The sequence below is a fragment of the Ostrea edulis genome, chromosome 6 (genome assembly GCF_947568905.1).
Source record: "Ostrea edulis chromosome 6, xbOstEdul1.1, whole genome shotgun sequence".
NCBI classification, from domain to species: Eukaryota; Metazoa; Mollusca; class Bivalvia; order Ostreida; family Ostreidae; genus Ostrea; species Ostrea edulis.
In genome coordinates, this window is record NC_079169.1 from 91561734 (window position 1) to 91586733 (window position 25000).

At 39.1% G+C, this 25000-nt stretch overlaps 1 protein-coding gene across 4 annotated transcripts in view; it reads right to left on the reverse strand.

The window, feature by feature from the left end:
* LOC125647696 (sulfotransferase 1B1-like) overlaps positions 1 to 17477 on the reverse strand; it is a 36975-nt gene extending 19498 nt beyond the window's left edge. For all 4 annotated transcript variants that reach the window (XM_048874475.2, XM_056142695.1, XM_056142697.1 and 1 more), the window contains exons 1-3: positions 17056 to 17477; positions 1065 to 1243; positions 647 to 967 (exon numbers count right to left, since the gene is read on the reverse strand). In XM_048874475.2, coding sequence (XP_048730432.2) covers positions 647 to 967; positions 1065 to 1212 — 469 coding nt within the window. In that variant the 5' untranslated portion in view covers positions 1213 to 1243; positions 17056 to 17477. The remainder of the gene's footprint in view (positions 1 to 646; positions 968 to 1064; positions 1244 to 17055) is intronic.
* Between the last annotated feature and the right edge of the window lie 7523 nt (positions 17478 to 25000).

The window sequence follows — 25000 nt, forward strand, 5'->3', positions numbered from 1 at the left end:
GTATAATTTTGTCAGTAAAGTGAAAAGATTGTACCGTCTGTGTCAGAAGCATAACACCGTCCGTGTAAGACTTATAAAACTGTTCGTGTAAGACGTATACATATAAATCTGTTCGTGTAAGAACTATAAATTTAACCGTGTAAGAAGTATAAATCTATCCGTGTAATATTGTCCGTTTCAGAAGTATAATACCTTCCCTGTAAGAAGACACTGTCCGTGTCAGAAGTATAATACTGTACATGTCGATAGGGGATGCTTATTTCTCCTAGGCACCTGATCCCACCTCTGGTGTGTCCAGGGGTCCGTGTTTGCCCAACTATCTATTGTGTATTGCTTGTAGGAGTTATGAGATTGATTACTGTTCGTTGTCTTCACCATTCATAATACTGTCCGTGTCAGAAGTATAATACTGTTCGTGTCAGAAGTATAATACTGTTCGTGTCAGAAAAATAATATTGTCCGTGTCAGAAGTATAATAATGTTCGTGTAAGAAGTATAATATTGTCCATGTCATTAGTATAATAATGTTCGTGTAAGAAGTATAATATTGTCCATGTCATTAGTATAATAATGTTCGTGTCAGAAGTATAATATTGTCCGTGTCAGAAGTACAATACTATTCGTGTAAAAATTGGGTTCAACTTACATTCTCCTACGACTACTTCGTCGAAAAATTCCGACCAGGAGATGTTTACCAAATCACCTCCAGATGATCGCAACTGGCAGTAAAGCGAAACTGCAGTGTCTTTAGGGTTTCTGATGACGTTGACAGCTTTCCGTCCAGAGCGGAAGTGTTCTTGTGGTAACCATCGAAAAGGTAGGTGTGTACTGAATACCCTGGGGGATGGCAGACTGTCCAGAGAGGATGGCTCAACGGAATCCAGGAATAAGTGCTCTCTGGCTAACGGTTGATATTCTGCCTTTCCTTTGAGAAGCATGCCAATGATCTCCCAAACCCAATGTGTTCCTGTAATACAGGTAAATGCAATATGTTTTACTCGTAGCTACATGATACGTGTCAAATGCAATGCTATTTCTGTATCAGTTAGAGTCAGACGGCATACCACATTTTGGAAAGGTGACTAATAAAACATCGTCTGCTCGTGTTTTCATGTCTCTTCGAGCCTCAAAGTGTTTCCCTACGTCTTCTTGAAGAGACGGAAACTTAGGGAAATAGTGCTTTTCAAATTGTATCCAATTCTTCAAAGCCATGCTTATTTCCGAAAAGGTGACAGTGTAGATTCTGAAAGAAGTATAAAAAACGGATAAACAAGATGATTATAAAACTTTTCAGGGATACAATCACATTACAGATATATACATGTAACGTTGAATTTCCGCGATTTTCTAGTATCTTACTACTTATTTTTGGTGGGTCACACTGTCTACTTACTACTTATCTTTGGTGGGTCACACTGTCTACTTACTACTTATCTTTGGTGGGTCACACTGTCTACTTACTACTTATCTTTGGTGGGTCACAATGTCTACAAATATCTTGGGTTTTTGTTTTGTGCGGCGGTTGGAATCGGTTGGAAATGAAGAAAGCATGCGAGCATTTTAATTCAATCGTATGTCTTGCTTTCACATAAACCTGAACCCCCGAATCTGTCTATGGAAGGTGAAGATAACGAACAGAGATCAATCTCACAACTTCCAAAAGCAATACGGTCGAGAGTCTGACAGCCTAACCACTAGGCCTCCGACGCCACATTTTGTATTATTATATGACCAATCTGTAGTAAACACACAGTTGCAGCAATTTCTTAGAAGGCTACACCACGTATCAAGGTAAGTGTTTAATATTTAGTCTTTTAGGGGTAGGTGGGTTAAAATTTGATAATATTTAGTGGTTTCGGCGAGAACTTAATTCAGAGCTTTATTAGTTTGTGAAAAGGCACAGAAATACATTTAACTCACTTTCCATTTCTTCAAACATATGATCAATCCCTTCAACATTACCACTAAGGTAATTTTGAAGGTCATACAAAAGTAAGGCCAACCTGAGGTGAGTAGAATGCAAGTGGTCGCAATAACTTTATTATGCCCCCCTTTGAAAAAGAGGGGGCATATTGTTTTGCACCTGTCGGTCGGTCGGTCTGTAGACCATGTGTTGTCCGCTCAATATCTTGAGAACCATTCACTTGATGATAATGATATTTCATATGTGGGTTAGTTATGAGTAGAAGAGGATCCTTATTGTTTTTCAGGTCAAAAGGTCAAGGGTCAATCTACTCTGGACATAGGAATATAATGTCCGCTCAATATCTTGAGAACCCTTTGCTTGAAAGACATCAAACTTGGCACACTGGTACATCCTAAGGAGTAGATGACCCCTATTGATTTTGAGGTCATATGGTCAAGGGTCAAACTGGGCATAGGAATATACTGACCATTCAATGTCTAGAGAACCCATTGCTTGACAGACATCAAACTTGGTACGCCAGTACATCTTCAGAAGAAGATGACCCCCATTGATTTTGAGGTCACATGGTCAAAGGTCAAACTGGACATAGGAATATACTGTCCGTTCAATATCTCGAGAACCCTTTGCTTGACAGACATCAAACTTGATACACTGGTACATCTTCAAGAGAAGATGACCCCTATTGATTTTGAGGTCACATGGTCAAGGGTCAAACTGGACATTGGAATATACTGTCTGCTCCATATCTTGAGAACCCTTTGCTTGACAGACATTAAACTTGGTACACTGGTACATCTTCAGGAGAAGATGACACCTATTGATTTTGAGGTCGCGTGGTCAAAAGTGAAGGGTTAAACTGTACATAGGGATATACTGTCCGCTCAACATCTTGAGAACCCTTTGCTTGACAGACATCAAACTTGGTACACTGGTACATCTTCAGGAGAAGATGACTACTAATTATTTTAAGGTCACATGGTCAAAAGTCAAGGGTCAAATTGGACATAGGAATATACTGTCCGTTCAATATCTTGAGAACCATTTGCTTGACAGACATCAAACTTGGTACACTGGTATATTTTCAGGAGATGATGACCCCTATTGATTTTTAGGTCACATGGTCAATCCACTCTTGACATAGGAAGATATTGTCTGCTCAATATTTTGAATTGATTATACTACTCTCAATTAAATGATGTGTGTGTATATAACCCTTTTCAATTTTGCACCATGGGGGGCATATGTGTTTTACAAACATCTCTTGTTATTTTAACTTTAAAGTGTACATGAAATTGTGGTCTGACCAGTCCAAGTGACCATTCGCAATTTCTTAAGTACAGCAGTAGTTTTCACCAACGTGTAAACAAATTTGTTGATTACATAAGCAACCGAAAGCTAAAGGTCGTTCCGTTCTCATAATCAACCCGTCCCCAGTTCATCAGTCCCAAGTCAATCCTCCTAGGTAAATAGTTAATTTATATCTCTCAACTGATTCGAGCTTGTTCTGCGTATGGTCAGTTTTTAAATCAAGGCAAGCTACTGACAAACAAGTTGATGGTATAGGGATTTCAACAGTCTCGATCGAAGTCAGCATTTCACAAATTCTATGGTCGTTATAACGATCTAGTTCGTCAATAAAACCTATCATTGGGTGGAATGCTGTCTGAAGTGTTTCATACAGATTGTTAGGCCGTTCTTGGCACACTGATTTTGACTACGGATAACTTTGTTTACCTGATCAGGATATAGGGCTCACGGCGGGTGTGACCGATCGACAGGGGATACTTACTCCTCCTACGCACCTGATCCCACGTCCGGAATAGCAACCACATGGTGTAGACATACGGTCATACAATAATCTGCCAAAAATCAAGAACCCATCCATCCTTGTCCTAGCCTTATCTCACAAGGATCATGAACAATCCAATTATACAGATCAACTTATCTCATAGGTCAGAAGAAAATGTTAATGTCCATGATGGATTTTTTTTCTGTTTGGTTTGAATGAAAGGTGAATATAACGAACAGTGATCAATCTCATACCTTCTACAAGCAATACAAAATAGATAGTAGGGCAAACACGGACCCCCCTGGACACACCAGAGGTGGGATCAGGTGTCTAGGAGGAGTAAGCATCCCCTGTCGACCGGTCACACCCGCCGTGAGCCCTATATCCTGTTCAGGTAAACGGAGGTATCCGCAGTCAAAATCAGTGTGCCAAGAATGGCTTAACAATCGGTATGAAAACGTCAGACAGCATTTGACCCCATGATAGTTCGTATTGATGAACTAGATCGTTATAACGACCATAGAATTTGCGAAATGCCGACTTCAATCGAGACTGTTGAAACCCCTGTACCATCAACTTGTTTGTCAGTAGTTTACCTCTATTTAAAAAACTGACTATACGCAGAACAAGCTCTTGCGTATCGAATCAGTTGAGATACATGTATATAAACACCATATGCAGGTGATAATGGAATATTGCTACATAAATGTGGGAAGTTGACGATGGAGAAGCTGAAATCATCCCGTTTGTCATACAGCTGAGTTGTCAATGTGCCGTTAATGTCTACTTAAGTATGAAGCAGAAGTGATTGTCAAGTGAGAACGGACTTCCATATGGCTTTGTATTCCTAGCTGCAGGTCGCCTTGGCATCTGGTATGCAACAGACTTCAGCTGGGGTGGTGGCGGAGATTTCCCCTTGTACGACACATTGCCCAGGACGCTCAACTTCACCAGGACCTCATATCTTACCGTGTCCCTTGTCGCTTCAGTAGCTTCTCTTGACAGCTAGTGGCAAGAGTATCATTCCTAAGATCCCTCGATTGCCTCTCGATGATGGCCTTCAACTCAGCAACAATGGGCTTTCCATGGTGAGCTGTTGACTTCTATAGTTCACGCATATTCGTATTTTCCCATTTTTAGCTCTTCTGAGCCGAAGGCTCAAAGAGCTACATGTGTAATCATATGGCCATATGTCTGGCGTGCGGTGTGCGTCAACGTTTTGGGAAAAGGGCTATATCTTAGGAACCACTTGGCCAATTTTTGTCAGAGGGTATCCTTGGTCCAAGGGCTTTCATTTGTACTAAAACTAGGGTTGTGACCCTTTAAGAAGGGGAGATAATTAGGAAAATGCAAACAAAAGTAGTGGTTGCTAAACAATCTTCTCAAGAACCACTGAGCAAATTATCACCAAACTTATGCATAAGGATGAGGATAGGTTGTAGATCAAAAATTGTTCAAGGCATCATCCTGGGGCAAAGGGTGTGGTCTCGAGGTCACTTCAAATTTGACCGTAAATTTTGTTGTTAAAACTTTGATATTTTGCTTAGTATAAGGACTAGGATCATCAAATTTCGTCAGCTGATGCATCTTAGGACCTAATATCACGTTGTCTCAAAAGTAGGTCATGGTGATGTACTTTTTGAATTTCGCAGGTAATTATTATTAAATGGATTTTGATGCCTATCTTGGACACTTTTGATCCTATGATCATCAAAAGTTGTCAGTTGATGGATCATGGGACCTTAAAGTGCGTTGTGTGAAAAGTATGTCACCATGTCCTACTTTCTGAATTTTATGGCTAATCATTTATGAATACATTTTAGGTTATTTCAGATACCGAGAGGTTTAGAATCATCAAATCTTGTAAGTTGATGTGTCTAGAGGCCTCAGAACATATTTATCCACCAAAAAAAAGTAGGTCAGTGACCTACTTTTTGAATTTTGCAGACATTCAAATTTCACATTTTCAATTTTAGATGCATATTTTGGACACTATGAAAGGTAGGTTCATCAAACTTTGTCAGTTGATGCATCTTGAGTCTTCATAGTTTGTTGACCAAAAAGTAGGTCACCGTGACACGTACTTTTGGAATTTGACGGCTATATTTTAATATTTCAGATACTATTTGACTTACAAATATCAAACTTTGTCAGTTGATGCATGTGGAGTCTTCAGAGTGTGTTGACTAAAAAGTAGGTCACCGTGACCTATTTGTGGAGTTTGACGGCTATATTTGAATATTTCAGATTCTATTTGACTTACAATCATCAAACTTTGTCAGTTCTTGAGTCTTCAGAGTGTGTCGACCAGAAAGTAGGTCACTGTGACCTACTTTTGGAATTTGACGTTTATATCTGAATATTTCAGATACAGTACAATTTGACTTCAATTATCAAACTTTGTCAGTTGATGCATCTTGAGTCTTTGGAGTGTATCGACCAAAAAGTAGGTCACTGTGGCCTTCTTTTAGAATTTGATGGCTATATTTGAATACTATTTGACTTGTCAGTTGATGCTTCTTGAGTCTTCAGTGTGTCGACCAAAAGTAGGTCACCGTGACCTACTTTTGGACAGTTACATTTAAATTTCCAGGTACTATTTGACTTAACATCATCAAACTTTGTTAATTGATGAATCTTGGTTAGTGAGAATTTTTGCCTGTTCTACAATGTATCAGAAGAGCGATTCTAGGCCCATGGGCCTCTTGTTCTTTTTAACTAGGACTAGAACAGAAGCCTAGGGAGACAATGATGGTCTAATGATTCCTTTGTCTTTAAGTTGCTGAATTGCATTTTTCTCTTCTGTCTTAGTCAATAAGCCGTTTTATTGGACGGTGATTTTAACTTATTAACCCTTTTATCTTTGGATATGATATCCCCATACTTCTGTGTACCACCGCGATGGCCGAGAAGTTAGAGCGTTCGCCCTGCATGCGGAAGACCGGGGTTCGAATCCCAGCCGCGACATACTTGGTAGTGACAGTTCCATCGCCAAACGCTAGGTGTGAATGTCACGGGTCCTCGCAGTAGGTTTGGCACGCTAAAGAACACTCACTGCTCAATGGCCGTTAGCATCGAGCATTGGCCTGAATTTGAAGCCCTTCACCGGTCTTGGTGACGTCTCCATATGAGTGAAAAATTCTCGAGCGAGACGTTAAGCGGGATACAATCAATCATACTTCTGTAGCAGGTTTTTAAAGACCCCCCCCCCCCCTCTCTCTTATTCCGACAAATTACAAAAAGACCTCTCATACAGATCTGGTACAAGTATATAAAATAATTCCTATTCTTATTCTAGCCCCTGACCATTTTTCCGACAGTTTTCATCAGCTACCAGAACATCCGATTTTGAAACCTTCGAACCTCAGCACTATCTAGGTACACTGTTTTGGTTTCTCCCAGAGGATTCTCCAAACAACATCAATCGCTGCTGGTGACACAAGGAACCAAGACTTGGCTGTAAATTTTGGTGATGGTTCCAAAAAGAAACATTTCTTCTTTAGTTTCTTCACTATTGCGTTCCACAAATGCCTGGATCATAATTTCGCTCTCAGGGGGTATAGTGTACTGGTCAGCTGATCTAAAAGTTAATCTCAATTCTGTATCATTTACTGAGATTTGAGTACATGTCTGCCCAGTTGAACTTCTGCTTTACTAGTGCGATGGTTTTGTATATATTTTGCTTGATAATGTATTTTTAGCGTTAAGTACTTTCCATTATTAGGCTTTATTAGGTCTCCTGAGTAAACTCAGGTGACCTATTGCAATTGGTTTTCGTCCGTCGTCGTCCATTAACAATTGAACAGTTTTAACTTCTTCTTAATAACTACCAGTCCAATTCTTTTCAAATTTAGTATGAAGCATCATTGGGACAAGGGGGACATAGATTGTAAATTCCAGGACTCCAGCACCCCTGGGGCCCTAGGAGCGGGGCCAAAAAAATGTCCAAAATTGACCAATTTTCAAAAATCTTCTTCTCAAGAACCACACACATGTAAGAGAAACTAAATGCATAGTGATGTAGAGCAGGAAGACCTCAACCAAAATTGTAAATTTCTGATCCCAGGGCGGGGCCAAACTTGTTATATAGTGTTTATGTGTAAAACACTTAAATAACATCTTTAGTGCTATTGATACTAAATTGATAGTAAATAGATATTTAGAAAGAACAGACAGTCTGTTACCAAAATTGTGAATTTGATGATCCCAGGGGTAGGGGTTTTGGTATCAGGGTGGGGCCAAAATGGTCAGTTATTAAATGTGTTAACAATAGACATTTTTAACTTCTTGATAACTATCATTCCAATTCTTTTCAAATTTGGTATGAAACATATTTGGAACAAAGGGAACATAAATTGTAAATTTCAGGATTCCTGAACCCATGAGGCCTTAGGGGCAGGGCAAAAACTGCCCAAAAATGACCAATTTTCAAAAATCTTCTTCTCAAGAACCACATTTATGTATAAAAAAAAAAAAAAAAAAAAAAAAAAAAAAACCCACTAAATGCAGTGATGTAAAGCAGGAAGGCCTCTATTAAAATTGTAAATTTTATGATCCCCGGGGTAGGGGTTCTAACCTTAGGACGGGGCCAAACTTCTTATATAATGTTTATGTGTAAAACACTTAAATAACATTTTCTTTAGTGTTTTTGATACTAAATTGAAAGTAAATGGATAGAGCAGGTAGTCTTTTACCAAAATTGTAAATTTGATGATCCCCAGAGTAAGGGTTTTGACCCCAGGGTGCGGCCAAACTTAGTATATAGTATTTATGTGTAAGTTTGCTGATATTGTATAAAATCTAAATACATACTTAGGAATAGCAGATAAGGATTTACAAAAATGGTGAATTTCACAACCCAGGATTATGACTTTAGGATGAGTCCAAATTAGTCATATATTTTGATGTTTTAATTTAATACTCAGTGTATGCACTTTTGAGGACAGTGAAGATTTAAGAACACATCTTGTTTTATACTGTTGCTGAACATTAGAATTTAGCTTAGATATTCAGAACAGAAAATCTTTTCTAGATTTCATAGCCCATGGAAGTAGTGGTACTTTTTAATTAGTATTCAGGTGACCGATAAGGCCTGTGGGCCTCTTGTTCTATTTAGAGTTACTTCCCTTTCTTTAGACCCGACTGGGTTTCTTATGCTCGTGCCGGGGATTCTAAAGCAGTTAACCACTTACTTCAGTACTGTTTAGACGTATTTCGGGAACTGGGGCTAAAATTCGGAAGTATAGTATACAACTTAAATGGTAAATATCACACTCCCTTGGACTTTAAATATTATGATACTGTTTCATATCTTGCTAATTAATTTGTAAATACCTGTGCTTTTAATAAGAATATATTATTTATTCTTAAACACTGAAACTCTCGTTATTCGTTTTGAACAGGGTTGGGGTTACACGGGAATACTGAAAGTCCCGTTACACTATCCTTGTCCGCTAGGATATCTATTGCCAGCAACTCATCATTTACTATGTCGGTCACTAGAGTGGTTTCTTTATTCTAACTTCTCCAATTTAAATTTCAAAAGACCCACATCCATAGACAGGTATATTAGCTGCACCTCGAAGTTAATAATTTCCTATTCATGAAGGTTATTTTTTTATCCTTCCAATTTTTTTTATGTATTATGTGACAGAATACTGGTAGATATTCCAGTATCTGAAGTAAAAATGAACAAAGTATCCATTCACAGTTCCTTCAAGATAACTTCCTGAGGTATTTGGTAATCTGTTTCATTTCGGGGTATTTTCAGGGGACATTCTCGAGCATAGTATAGTGTCCACGTGGCTTACAGCAATAACATATTATGGTAGACATTCTGTTGTCACCATGTTCAATTTTCATGTTGTGTGTCACTTGTTGTGGTTCTTTCGGTCTGATCCCGTGGGGATCTGGGTTAGAATAGGTCTTCAGTACCCCTTACATGTCGTAAGAGGCGACTAAAAACTGAGGCCCCGTGTCACAGCAGGTGTGTCACGATAAAGATTCATCCCTGCTTAAAGGCCTTAAGCGCCGAGCATAGGCCTACACTTTACAGCCCATCACCGGCAATGTCGTGTGAGTGAAAATTTCTTGAGAGTATACAATCAGTAAAACTAGAATTATAAAGTTTGGGCCTTTATTGTCAATGGTAAAAAAAACGAAATGATCATATCCATTTTCTCAGCTAATATGTAACAAACATTTGCATGGTATCGAAACAAAATGGATGAACAAGTTAAAAGCGTTATTGATGTAATCAATCTAATTAAAACCAGACTTCTTAGATCCGCGCTGTATACTCTGCGTAAGTAGATCTGACATAACCCGATTAGGGGTCATGTTCAGATGAACTATATGTCAGCCAATCAGCGCGTCGGCTTTGAAATCGTCGGTGTTCACAATTGAAGGAAAATGGCTGCGATTGTTTGGTTTTACAGAAAACACATCGCAGCTAGATGCGACGTCACAATGCACCGTTTACGTCGACTGGCGTTATATTCCTCGCGTTATTTAAGTAAACCATCTTGAAAACTATTCAAATCGTACCCATCCCTATTCATACATAAATCGGAATTCACAATTAATTTAATTTGGGTGTATTTCATATCGTACGTTTTGTTGTTTGTGTGAACGGAATAGATTAGGCATTATTGCGAATTCGTTATGCGAGAATATACAATTTTACAGTGTGCAATAAACTTCGTGGGAGCGAGATTACAGCAATTTGTTTACGAATTACCAGGAACCGCCTAAATAGCCATCATTGTCTGTATGGCGCATTCTGACTGGCTGATAGTTCTCATGAATATTCCAAGCGAAAGGTCATGCGGACATGATCCCCTATGGGGTTATGTCAGATCCTATTGTAGCGATTGTGAGCGTATTCTAGGATCTGATTTTAATTAGATTCCTTGAGTAATATATGGATTTTCCGAAATGAACAAAACAATAGGTTACTAAATCTTTAAAACAAAAATTATATGATAAATTCCAGCAGCATTGGTTGTCAGAATGTAATAATTGCAGCAAAGGTGAAATTTACTATGTACATGTATTTACTTGAATAAGGCAAAATTATATTTTGTTAAATTTGAATAAAAATTGCAAGATTCAGAACGGCAAATCACTGCTTACCAATAGAAGCTAGAAGTTGGTCTATGATCCCCAGAGAAGATAGAACGTGTAAATTATGTGATTCTAAAATAGGCGACTAATTTTATTATGTTTTGTCATGTGAATTTTAAAAGACTTCCGAAAAATGTACTTACCGCAAAGATTGCCTCACAGACCATCTAGATTTATAAAATTATAAATGAGGTGGCCAACCCTCCAATTGATTTGCCAATCATACACTGCAATCACCATTGTATGTTATGTATCTCAACACGCATGTATACATCAATTTTATTTTGATTATTTATGTATTTCTCTATGTCATGTGCATTGATCTGTAAGAATATAATTGAACTGAATTAAATTGGTAATCTTCACACCTGACCGGTCGGTGATTTTCATACTTGGCCGTTCTGGATCTCCCCGCTGGCCAATATTTTCTTTTAGTCTTAAATAAGTGGTCGGTATTATGTGGAAAGATTGCACATGTCCGGTTTCAGGGGTGGCCAGTATTGTGAAAATGTATTCGTATGGAAATGTTAAGATTTCTGATGGGATTTTTAAAAATCGTCCGATATTAGGCCTAATATTTAACTGTTTGAAGGGCCGGTTTACTGAGGAGCCGGTTTGGAGAAGTTTCACTGTGTATGCTGCACAACAGAAACCTGTGATGTGTTTGAATATTGATCAATTTCTAGCTCTCTAGGGAAGAGTAGTTCGATTAGATCCGAAGGCTACACATCCACTCGTTATAAAACTTTTCCTTCCTTTTTGTCCACTCAATGCAGGAATCAATCTCTAGAGTCATCAATTCTCTTCTATTTCATGTTTCCACAAAACAACTACGTTATTGTAACGTATATGCATTGTATATATCCCTGTGAGCTCGAAATAAAGGACACCACAGAGTCGTCCACTTCTGCTTCATACTTAGATATTTTATTGAAAGTAGACATTAACGGCAAACTAACAACTCAACTGTATGACAAACGGGATGATTTCAGCTTCTCCATCGTCAACTTCCCACATTTATGTAGCAATATTCCATTATCACCTGCATATGGTGTTTATATATCTCAACTGATTCGATATGCAAGAGCTTGTTCTGGGTATAGTCAGTTTTTAAATCGAGGTAAGCTACTGACAAACAAGTTGATTGTACAGGGATTTCAACAGTCTCGATTGAAGTCAGCATTTCGCAAATTCTATGGTCGTTATAACGATCTAGTTCGTCAATACAACCTCGCATTGGGTCAAATGCTGTCTGACGTGTTTCATACCGATTGTTAAGCCGTTCTTGGCACACTGATTTTGACTGCGGATTACTCCGTTTACCTGATCAGGATATGGGGCTCACGGCGGGTGTGACCGGTCAACAGGGGATGCTTACTCCTCTTAGGCACCTGATCCCACCTCTGGTGTGTCCAGGGGTCCGTGTTTGCCCAACTATTTATTTTGTATTGCTTGTAGGAGTTATGAGATTGATCACTGTTCGTTATCTTCACCTTGCATCAAACTCTGAGATTATCCCTGTTTACCGCACACACTGATAACCACGTGTTTGCATGCTCTTTAATAACATATACTCGGCATTCTGAAATAAACTGATGTAGAGACAAGACGCATTCTGTTATACTGTACTACTTTACATGGTGTCAGAAGTAAAAGTACTAAGTGGAACTTCTGTATGTGTATCTCTGGATATTTGTCACCATGAGCAACCACGAAGATAATGCTGCTGCTGCTCCCTCTATTCCTGTCTTTGTGAATCCAAACATACCAATACCTGGAAAACTGGATCTTAAAGGAAACCTTTGCACGAACTGGAAAAAGTTCAAGCGGATTTGGAGCAATTATGAAACAGCGTCTACTCTCAAGGAAAAAGACAAGGAGGTGAGAACTGCTACCTTTCTTAATTGCATCGGAGCTGACGCTCTGGATATTTTGATGGTCTTCAGTTTGACTCTGAATATGACCAAAAAAGACATAGACAAAGTTCTAGAAAAATTTGAATCCTTCTGCATTGGACAGACCAATGAAACTTATGAAAGGTACACTTTCTACAAACGAGACCAAGAAATCAATGAAAACATTGACACTTATGTGGCAATTCTCAGATCTCTAGCGAAAACCTGCAAATTTGATGCTCTAGAAAACGATATGATCCGAGACAGAATTGTACTTGGAATCCGTGACAATGGAACACGCAAAAAGCTACTGCAAGAAGCAAAACTGGACCTAAGAAAATGCGTTGACATATGCAGAGCAAACGAAAAGTCAACATCGCAACTTAAAACCATGGAGGAAGTTCACGTTGTCAAATTGAAAACCATGCGAAAAACTAAACCGCTGAGAACAACACAAGCGCACAGAAAAGATTTCAAACAAGTCCCAGAAACAAAAGTTCAAAAGGAATGTTTATATTGCGGTAAAGAGCACCCCTTCCGCAAGGAGTTGTGTCCAGCATGGGGAAAAACATGCAGGAAGTGCAATAAAATGAATCATTTTTCATCAAAATGTCTGCAGACAAAGCCGAAATCAAAACGGGAACATGTAAAACAAGTCAACCAGGAATCCAGTGACGAGGAATTCATCCTCATGATCGAAAATATTAATGCCATTGAGAAAAAGATTTTTGCAGAAATCGAAATTGGAAATGATACAGTGAAATTCCAGCTGGATTGCGGATCAACCGTAAACGTTCTACCCGAGAAAATTTACAAAGAAGTCTGTAATGACCCCTATCTCAGGATGTTACAAAAGGCAGACATGACTCTGATAATGTTTAACAAGTCGGAATGCCAACCCCTTGGAAAACGGCGAATAAGCGTCTGCAACCCCAAAAACAATAAAAAAAAAAAAAAAAAATACAACATAGAAATTGTTGTGGTCGAAGGAAATCTTAATCCTATTCTCGGAGCAAAGGCTGTACAAGGAATGAAAATGATAACTGTCAACACAGAAAACATAGCAGCCATTGAGTCAGCCTCCCAAAGTAACTACATCATTGAAAAATACAGTGACGTATTTAATGGCCTGGGTAAACTGGATGGAAAATTACACCTCGATGTTGACAAATCAGTTACACCAGTAAAAATACCAACAAGAAAAGTCCCGATTGCAATGAAGGCACCGTTAAAATCTGAAATCGACAGACTGTCAGATTTAGGTGTTTTGGCTCCAGTAACAGAACCGACTGACTGGATATCGTCATTGGTGGCTGTACGGAAGCCCAGTAGGAAAATGCGTCTGTGTATAGATCCCAAACCTCTGAACAAAGCGCTAAAGAGAAATCATTATGCAACACCAACTATAGATGATATTTTGCCAGAACTAAGCCAAGCCAGAATTTTTTCTGTAGTGGACTGCAAGGATGGCTTTTGGCATATTACTCTCGATGATGAGAGCAGTTTTCTCACAACATTCGGAACCCCTTGGGGTAGATATCGATGGCTCCGCATGCCATTCGGTATTAAACCAGCAAGCGAAGAATTCCAGCGGAGAATAGATGAAGCTCTATCTGGTATACATGGAATCAAAGCGATTCATGACGACATAGTCGTATACGGTTGTGGAAACTCGGATGACGAGGCCATACGTGATCACGACAAAAAATTATCTACCTTGCTAGAGAGATGCAGGGAGAAAGGGATCAAAATCAACAAAGACAAAATGAAACTAAAATTGCGATCCGTGTCATATTTGGGACACATTATCTCAAGCGATGGACTCAAAGTTGACCCCTTAAAAATCAAGGCAATCACTGAAATGCCAAGACCTAAATGCAAAGCTGACATACAAGGTTTACTAGGAATGGTAAATTCTGTCCAGAAATTCGCGCCAAATCTCTCGGAGATAACATCACCCCTCAGAGACCTACTAAAAGCAGAATCAGAATTTGTGTGGGACAATGCTGTACATGGCAAAACATTTGACCAATTGAAAAAACTACTATCTACGAGCCCTATACTTCGTTTCTTTGATCCTAACCTACCGACGACGGTACAATGTGACGCATCTGAACGCGGACTAGGAGCCTGTCTCATACAAAATGAGCAACCCGTTGCATATGCATCCCGTGCATTAACGCCTACCGAAGTCAACTACGCACATATTGAAAAGGAACTACTCGCTGTTCTCTTTGCCATGGAACGCTTTGAGCATTACACACTTGGACGGAAAGTAAAAGTGGAATCGGACCACAAACCGCTAGAAATCATCAGCAAGAAAAGTTTAGTTTCCGCTCCTAAATGTCTTCAACGAATGCTCTTGCGTCTTCAGAAGTTTGATTACGAGATCACATACAAACGAGGTCTTGAAATGTATCTTGCTGATACACTGAGTCGAGCCTATCTGCCGACTGTACAGATACAGAGAAATGATTCTGACGACAGAGTACTCGCCATTACCGACCGTGCAAAATCTGAAAAAGATGCAGAGTCCGTTACAATGAGTGAGTACGTCACCATCTCGTCCGAAACTCTAAAGAAAATCAAATCTGCAAACTCGTGTGATGAAACAATGCAAAAGCTGTACAAAACAATCAAAGATGGTTGGCCGGAGCGAGATGAACTGACACCCGATATACAGATCTTCTACACATTCAGAGACGAAGTGACTTCACAGGATGGTTTAATTTTCAAAGGAGACCGCATTGTTATTCCACCTACATTGAAAGGTGAAATTTTTCAAAAGGTACACTTCAGCCACATTGGTATTCAAGGATGTTACCGTAGATCCAAAGAATCACTATATTGGCCAAATATGATGAAAGATATCGAATCTTTTATCAAGGAATGTCCAGTCTGCGCTACCATACAGGGTGAGCAAGGCAAAGAAACTCTCACTTCGCATGAAATTCCCGATAGACCATGGCAGAAAATTGGAACTGACCTCTTTCAATTTGATGACAAACAATATCTCATCACTGTTGATTACTATTCCGAATTTTTTGAAATTGACCGTCTACATGATAAAAAGTCAAAGGAAGTCATCACCAAGCACAAATGGCCCGCCTTACAATAGCAAGGAATTTGCTTATTTCTCAGAGAACTATGAGTTCAAGCATACTACGTCATCGCCATTGTACCCAAAATCTAATGGGAAAGTTGAAAATGCAGTTAAAATTGCAAAGAACCTAATGAAGAAATGCCAATTAGACAAAATCGATCCTTTCCTCGCTCTATTAGATTGGAGAAATACTCCCTCTGAAAATATGGGAACTTCTGCAGTTCATCGACTAATGGCACGCCGTACAAGAACTCTGCTACCAATCAAAACCGAACTTTTGAAACCAGCCCTAACCCCAAATGTCAAAGAGCGATTGAGAGAACGGAAACATAGATCAGCATTTTACTACAATCGCACAGCGAAAGACCTACCAGAGATTAAAAGTGGGGAAACCGTGAGAATTCGACCTTTTGGACATGAAAAAAATTGGACGAAGGCAAAGGTCAACGAAAAAGTAAACATCCGCTCGTATCAAGTGAGCCCTTTGTCGAAAATAACGAGGTAGTGACAGATAAGACCGTTAGCACAGCCGAAAACACACCACCATCAGCAGATAAGACTACAATTGAAAATCATAAACCACCGTCAGCAGATAAGACCAATTATGCACTGACTTCAACCAGGAGATCTACCAGAGAAATTAAATTGCCGAAACGATACGAGGACTTCAAAATGTATAAGTGATTATATAAAGTGATGAGGCATAATAATCCTCAAATATATATATATATATAGTGTAAATATATATCCCGATATTTTAGAGACAAAAGATAGTTCTTACTTTTATCATAACTCTGAATTATTAATTTAATTCATAACACTTTGTTAATTTTGCAGTATTTTTTCACTCTCTTATAATGTAAAATAAGAATAATTAAAGAAGGGGGATGTAACGTATATGCATTGTATATATCAAACTCTGAGATTATCCCTGTTTACCGCACACACTGATAACCACGTGTTTGCATGCTCTTTAATAACATATACTCGGCATTCTGAAATAAACTGATGTAGAGACAAGACGCATTCTGTTATACTGTACTACTTTACAGTTATTACACACCTTCCTATGTTAAGTTCTAACAAGACTGAACACTCGCAACTTCAGAATACTTTAAAATTTCCTCTAAGGATGCCAATCTCAAAGCATGAAATAATTCCCAAATCCCCCCCCCCTCCCCTAGATATACATTAAAGTAATGCAGACAATACTTACGGTAGTAAAAGACGGGAGACTGGCCTCTATTCTCCAACTGTTTCTAACGTGAATGGCTGACAAGTTACACCGTTGCACTCAATATATCCCACACAGATAGGATATGTCAACAACCTCACTTAGTATGAACCTTTTAGGAAAGGTCAATGGTAGCCCTCTGGCTGTGATGTGGACAACCAATGGAAAAAGGTCTGAAACAATTTTAGAACAGATAAAATTGAACAAAACTAATGTTAAAGGAAGTGAACATGAAAATGTGACAAAGGGTTTAGATTTGTCATTTTGATGTATATAATGAATTCTGAAAATGACTATAAGATGTAGCTTTCTTAAGTAGGAAGATATTTTATAAAGATTAACTAATCTTTTCAATCCTTGGGAGCTGCCATATTGAAAAAAATATTACCTCCCTGCTGGGTTATCTCTTTCAAAAGAAAGAAATTGCGTTGTCAATAAAACCGACGGGGCTCATATTACTTCGCATTGGGATGGTTTTAAAGGGCAAGTGACTGTAATCGCAAAATGAAAGTTCCTAGCAGAAACAACGCATAAGACATGGGCGGATCCAGAAGGGGGGAGGGGTCTAGGGCGTCTGGACCCCCCCCCCCTCCCCTTTGGAGAACCAAAAAGTTTAAGAAATATTCAATTTTAACGAGACTTTGAGTCCAAATGATATGAACGGTAGATACTTACATGTATATGTACTACTAATTGCTTCATTCAAATTTATCAACACTATTATAAATATCATTCAACTCTAGCATAAATAAGACAACACACTGATAATATATTTACGATATTTTCGTCAGATGCAAGTATCGCTTTTAAAAAGAATTCTTAAAAAGTACATTTGTATATGTAACATAAAAAATTTTGTTTAAGAAGTAGACAATTTGAAAGTGAAAAGGAAGTGCCAGGAAATGTTCAGAATGCAGGAGTTGCACCATTTACCCTACAGCTTCTGGGGGCCTAGGCCGCCCCCAGCCTGCTGGGAGTAACCTCTCTCTCTCTCTCTCTCTCTCTCTCTCTCTCTCTCTCTCTCTCTCTCTCTCTCATTTCTTTGCGATATCAGAAATAGATAGCGGATAGACGTTGTGAAAAGTATTTAAACGATCAAGTGCTGGACCCCCCCCCCCCCCCCCCTTCCACTTCAAAAATTCTTACATCCGCTTCTGTACAAGATATACTTCACAAGAGATAGAATCCGGCAGTAACTCGAAAATCCAGGTTTTCTGCAACTCGTCGTAGTTACTTCAGTGTGTAATTTTTACGACAAGTTTAATTTTTAGTGAATTACATTCTCAACCAAATGTGATAAAAGTTGATGATCAGACATCGTCATATTCCACTTTCCCCCTCTCTAAATATAACTATGATCATTTGACCCAGCATGACGTTTTAGTGAGCAAAATATTTACGAAGGTAATGTGACCAGGGTTAAATACTAGATGATATAAAGAGAAGAAATAATGGAGTTTGAATGATATCAATGTTGTTTATTTGTGTTTGAATGCATATTGATCATTGTACATTGATAAAGTGGCTTTTTATAGGATACGAAAGAGTGACATGTGAGAAAGTTGGTTGGCGGGGATTTCTACTTTCACTTTTGAGGATGCAGTAAACGGACGACAGGAGGGGTATGGCATGTCAAACGTTGCAATATTTGATCTTTTCCATTTGTATTGTATAATTTTCCATTTGCATTGTATAATTTTACATTTGCATTGTATAATTTCCATTTGTATTGTATAATTTTCCATTTGTATTCTATATTTTCCATTTGTATTGTATAATTTTCCATTTGTATTCTATATTTTCCATTTGCATTGTATAATTTTTCATTTGTATTGTATCCAGGGAATGTTTATTTTGATTTGTTACGAAGGATTTCATTAGTTAACGTCACTGATGTACCACATCTGTACTGTAGACGTGCTTAGCACACAGGGCCGCATCGTCGCAAACCACGGTTTTGAATCCACTCACGCTCGAATAGAAGCATCCGTGGGTAACCGACGATGACAGGCCGTAGCAATGACGGTTCTTTATCGTGCCAACGCCTGTGCAGCGATACGGAATATCTGTTTTTAAGGTCTTTTAAATGCCGAGTGTTTGGCAAAGGAGCAATCACTGTCTTTATGTCTCTAAAGCTTTGATGCGGCAATGACAGTAACGGTTCTCGAACTCACGACCTCTCGCCCACAAACCAAGCGATATATTACTGAGCTACAGCGACCAGGTTCTGGACTAGTTATTTTTAAAAATACTTAGCTAGCTCTAGTAATGGCGACACCCCCCCCCCCCGATCATTTTAAAAAAAAATAGAACTGTCCAGAAAAGCATGCACATTTTTATTAAGTCAGAATTCAGTAGATTCGGGGGACTTAATTCGGCCCTTGGGTCCCCACCAATTGTTAACCTCGAGTTTGGTTTGTTACAACTATTCAATGGATTAATCTTAAGTTATCGTTTATCGAATTTGGTAATGCGCGAGATGTTGAAGAGGTAAAGTTCAGGAGCCACGTTTCGCAGGAATGTACCGTATTTGCTAAGTGTAATGGTGTAACCCCCCCCCCCCCCCCCGTAGCTTGGGTTCGAATATTACCGAGGCAGGGGGTCTGTGGGGCGCAGCCCCCCAGAAGCTATCGACATTTTAACAACGTAAAAGGTGGTGTTTTTTTTTACCGAAGCAGCTGCCTCGGTTGCTTCAATGGAAGCTACGCCACTGCACCCCCCATCCCCACCCCATTAATTGATCGTTTTTATGCGTCTAATGTGATCAGCATATTCAAACTAGTCTCCTATTTAACCACTGGCTGATCTAGATAATTCTGAACGAAATGATGCAGTAAACTGCTGGATGTCTGGAGACTATCTTAAGATCCCTAGTGAATCCAGTGCAAAGCCTTGGGGGAGGGGGGTTGCAGTTGGAGGGCGAAGTCAGTGGCGGATTTAAGGGGGGGGGGCGCAGCCGGCGCCTCCTCCCCCCTCAAAATTTCCAAATTTAAGGTCAATCTTGGTATCTTGTTTAGAAAAATGTATCAAACAATAAAAGAAGCAATAATTTCTTCCATTCCCGGAGAAATAAATGACAACGTCTTTTGATTTCTTGAAGTACTTTATTGAGAGAACTTAATTTTTCCAGAAACCCTTAAAATTTGCGTCATTTTACTAATTTCACTTGATTAAAAATGACATATTTCAAGCCCTATGAAATCTGTAAAATCCAGGAGCTTCCGGGGACTTCGCCCCCTGGACCCCTACCCACTTGAGGCAGCCCCCAGACCCCGTGCCTCATAAAGTGGCGCCCCCGTAACCGCAATTCCTGGATCCGCCCCTGGAAGTCCCCTGGACAAGTGCGTTCTGACAAAATAAAACGTACATGCATGCTTTTTTCGACATCTATATATAAAATATCATTTGTGAAGGGGGGGGGGGTCTCCCGGCGCAAGATTCCTCATTGCTGGCTACATGTATGTTCAACTAGTCCTATATGGAACCGATTGCGGTAGTTCAGTGATATGTCCTTTGGTTCGTAACCGTGAACTTGCATGTTCGAGTTCTACTCGTGTCATGGCTGCATCAAACCTTAGACGTAAATATCGACAGGCGTTGACACGTTAAAGTACCCCCAATGCTACGACACAGTGTCCATACATGTAGCATAGTAAGTCTATTTGTGGTACGTCACCTGGTGACGGCTAAATATAAGTGGGACCTAAACTAATGAAATCCTTCGTAACAAATCAAAATAAACAATCCCTCGGATGCAATATAAATGAAAGATTTTGCAATGCAAATGGAAATTATACAATGCAAACGAAAAAAAATATATAACACAAATGGAAAATATAGAATACAAATGGAAAATTATACAATACAAATGGAAAATATAGAATACAAATGGAAAATTATACAATACAAATGGAAATTATACAATGCAAATGAAAAATTATACAATGCAAATGGAAAATATAGAATACAAATTGAAAATTATACAATACAAATGGAAAGATCAAATATTGCAACGTTTGACATGCCATAGAGGGGAAGCTGCGCATTTCCTCGTTGGATGATTTGTGTACATGTGTGGACGTGGATGTTATTTCAGTGAGTTCACTTGGATTTGAGAGGCTGAGCAAAAGCACAAAGAAATTGTTTCCTGAGTATAGAGTCTGAACCGAGGATATTGCATCATTCCTGATCAGGCAAGTCTGGCTTGTTCATTTATTTTATTTATCATTTCTTTTTTTTGTTTTTTTTTGGGGGGAATTATTTTTTATTCATTTATTGGTTTACAATATTACAGAAGGTGAAATGTACATGTTTAACTATTTCTGTGTATCATGTATGTGTATTTGTTTTAATTTTTAATTTTCTTTGGAGGGGGGGGGGGGTCTGTTATCAGTTTGTGTAGAGTGTCAGTTTTGTGTATTGCTTAAAGATCAGTACCAGTGTCCTACTGTTGAACATTGGGCAGGTATGTAAATTGGCACTTGGTTGGTTTATACAGTCCTCCCTGACATTGACAGGGCTTTCCCATGGAGACTGTTTTCCAAGTTATGCGTAGAGTGTCAGTCACCTATCTGTGTCTCGCAAGTACTTGGTGCAGACAGCTATCATGCTGAATCCCGTGAAGGAAGGGGATATAGACTTCCTTTGGAATGACGTACATACTCAATGTTGCGTCGCTTGTGGAGACCCACATCTTGAAGAGTGACCTTGACTTTTGACCTTGACTCCATTTTTAAAGGTCAACCACCTAAGACTTTGTGGAGGAGAAAGTGATGTTGACCTTTGACCTTGACCCACTTTCAAGGTCATTCAAGGTCAACAATCCTAGAATATCATGTGACTACTCCTATAGATGTAGATGGAGCTTTATGATAGAAAACGTCATTTTTCGGTCCCTATTTGCCCCCTGGGGCCAATATGAAAATTCCGAAACCTTATTGCACATCTACAGGACATTACTATTCAGCTCCTTGAATATCATGTGACTATTCCTAAAGATGTAGATGGAGTTAAAGTGACAAGCTTTGTGATAGAAAATGTCATTTTTCAGCCCCTATTTGCCCCCTAGGGCCAATATGAAAATTCCAAAACCTTATTGCACATCTACAGGACATTACTATTCAGCTCCCTAAATATCATGTGACTATTCCTAAAGATGTAGATGGAGTTTAAGTGACAAGCTTTGTAATAGAAAACGTCATTTTTCGGCCCTTATTTGCCCCCTGGGGCCAATATGAAAATTCCGAAACCTTATTGCACATCTACAGGACTTTTCTATTCAGCTCCTAGAATATCATTTGGATTGCGCTGTAAATGTGGACACAGTTTTAGTGACAACAACCGGGACAGACGGACGGACGGACGGATGGACGGACGGACGGACCGGGATAAAAACAATATACCCGAACTTTTTTTTAGAAAGTGCGGGTATAATAATGATAATAATATGAATGATATCAATGTTGTTTATTTGTGTTTGAATGCATGATGGTGATCATTGTACATTGATAAAGTGGCTTTTTATAGGATCCGAAAGAGTGACATGTGAGAAAGTTGGTTGGCGGGGATTTCTACTTTCACTTTTGAGGATGCAGTAAACGGACGACAGGAGGGGAAGCTGCGCATTTCCTCGTTGGATGATTTGTGTACATGTGTGGACGTGGATGTCATTTCAGTGAGTTCACTTGGATTTGAGAGGCTGAGCAAAGGCACAAAGAAATTGTTTCCTGAGTATAGAGTCTGAACCGAGGATATTGCATCATTCCTGATCAGGCAAGTCTGGCTTGTTCATTTATTTTATTTATCATTTCTTTTTTTTTGTTTTTTGTTTTGGGAATTATTTTTTATTCATTTATTGGTTTACAATATTACAGAAGGTGAAATGTACATGTTTAACTATTTCTGTGTATCATGTATGTGTATTTGTTTTAATTTTTAATTTTCTTTGGAGGAGGGGGGGGGGGGGGTCTGTTATCAGTTTGTGTAGAGTGTCAGTTTTGTGTATTGCTTAAAGATCAGTACCAGTGTCCTACTGTTGAACATTGGGCAGGTATGTAAATTGGCACTTGGTTGGTTTATACAGTCCTCCCTGACATTGACAGGGCTTTCCCATGGAGACTGTTTTCCAAGTTATGCGTAGAGTGTCAGTCACCTATCTGTGTCTCGCAAGTACTTGGTGCAGACAGCTATCATGCTGAATCCCGTGAAGGAAGGGGATATAGACTTCCTTTGGAATGACGTACATACTCAATGTTGCGTCGCTTGTGGAGACCCACATCTTGAAGAGTGACCTTGACTTTTGACCTTGACCCCATTTTTAAAGGTCAACCACCTAAGACTTTGTGGAGAAGAAAGTGATGTTGACCTTTGACCTTGACCCACTTTCAAGGTCATTCAAGGTCAACAATCCTAGAATATCATGTGACTACTCCTATAGATGTAGATGGAGCTTTATGATAGAAAACGTCATTTTTCGGTCCCTATTTGCCCCCTGGGGCCAATATGAAAATTCCGAAACCTTATTGCACATCTACAGGACATTACTATTCAGCTCCTTGAATATCATGTGACTATTCCTAAAGATGTAGATGGAGTTAAAGTGACAAGCTTTGTGATAGAAAACGTCATTTTTCAGCCCCTATTTGCCCCCTAGGGCCAATATGAAAATTCCAAAACCTTATTGCACATCTACAGGACATTACTATTCAGCTCCCTAAATATCATGTGACTATTCCTAAAGATGTAGATGGAGTTTAAGTGACAAGCTTTGTAATAGAAAACGTCATTTTTCGGCCCTTATTTGCCCCCTGGGGCCAATATGAAAATTCCGAAACCTTATTGCACATCTACAGGACTTTTCTATTCAGCTCCTAGAATATCATTTGGATTGCGCTGTAAATGTGGACACAGTTTTAGTGACAACAACCGGGACAGACGGACGGACGGACGGACGGATGGACGGACGGACGGACCGGGATAAAAACAATATACCCGAACTTTTTTTTAGAAAGTGCGGGTATAATAATGATAATAATATGAATGATATCAATGTTGTTTATTTGTGTTTGAATGCATGATGGTGATCATTGTACATTGATAAAGTGGCTTTTTATAGGATCCGAAAGAGTGACATGTGAGAAAGTTGGTTGGCGGGGATTTCTACTTTCACTTTTGAGGATGCAGTAAACGGACGACAGGAGGGGAAGCTGCGCATTTCCTCGTTGGATGATTTGTGTACATGTGTGGACGTGGATGTCATTTCAGTGAGTTCACTTGGATTTGAGAGGCTGAGCAAAGGCACAAAGAAATTGTTTCCTGAGTATAGAGTCTGAACCGAGGATATTGCATCATTCCTGATCAGGCAAGTCTGGCTTGTTCATTTATTTTATTTATCATTTCTTTTTTTTGTTTTTTTTTTTTGGGAATTATTTTTTATTCATTTATTGGTTTACAATATTACAGAAGGTGAAATGTACATGTTTAACTATTTCTGTGTATCATGTATGTGTATTTGTTTTAATTTTTAATTTTCTTTGGAGGGGGGGGGGGGGGTCTGTTATCAGTTTGTGTAGAGTGTCAGTTTTGTGTATTGCTTAAAGATCAGTACCAGTGTCCTACTGTTGAACATTGGGCAGGTATGTAAATTGGCACTTGGTTGGTTTATACAGTCCTCCCTGACATTGACAGGGCTTTCCCATGGAGACTGTTTTCCAAGTTATGCGTAGAGTGTCAGTCACCTATCTGTGTCTCGCAAGTACTTGGTGCAGACAGCTATCATGCTGAATCCCGTGAAGGAAGGGGATATAGACTTCCTTTGGAATGACGTACATACTCAATGTTGCGTCGCTTGTGGAGACCCACATCTTGAAGAGTGACCTTGACTTTTGACCTTGACCCCATTTTTAAAGGTCAACCACCTAAGACTTTG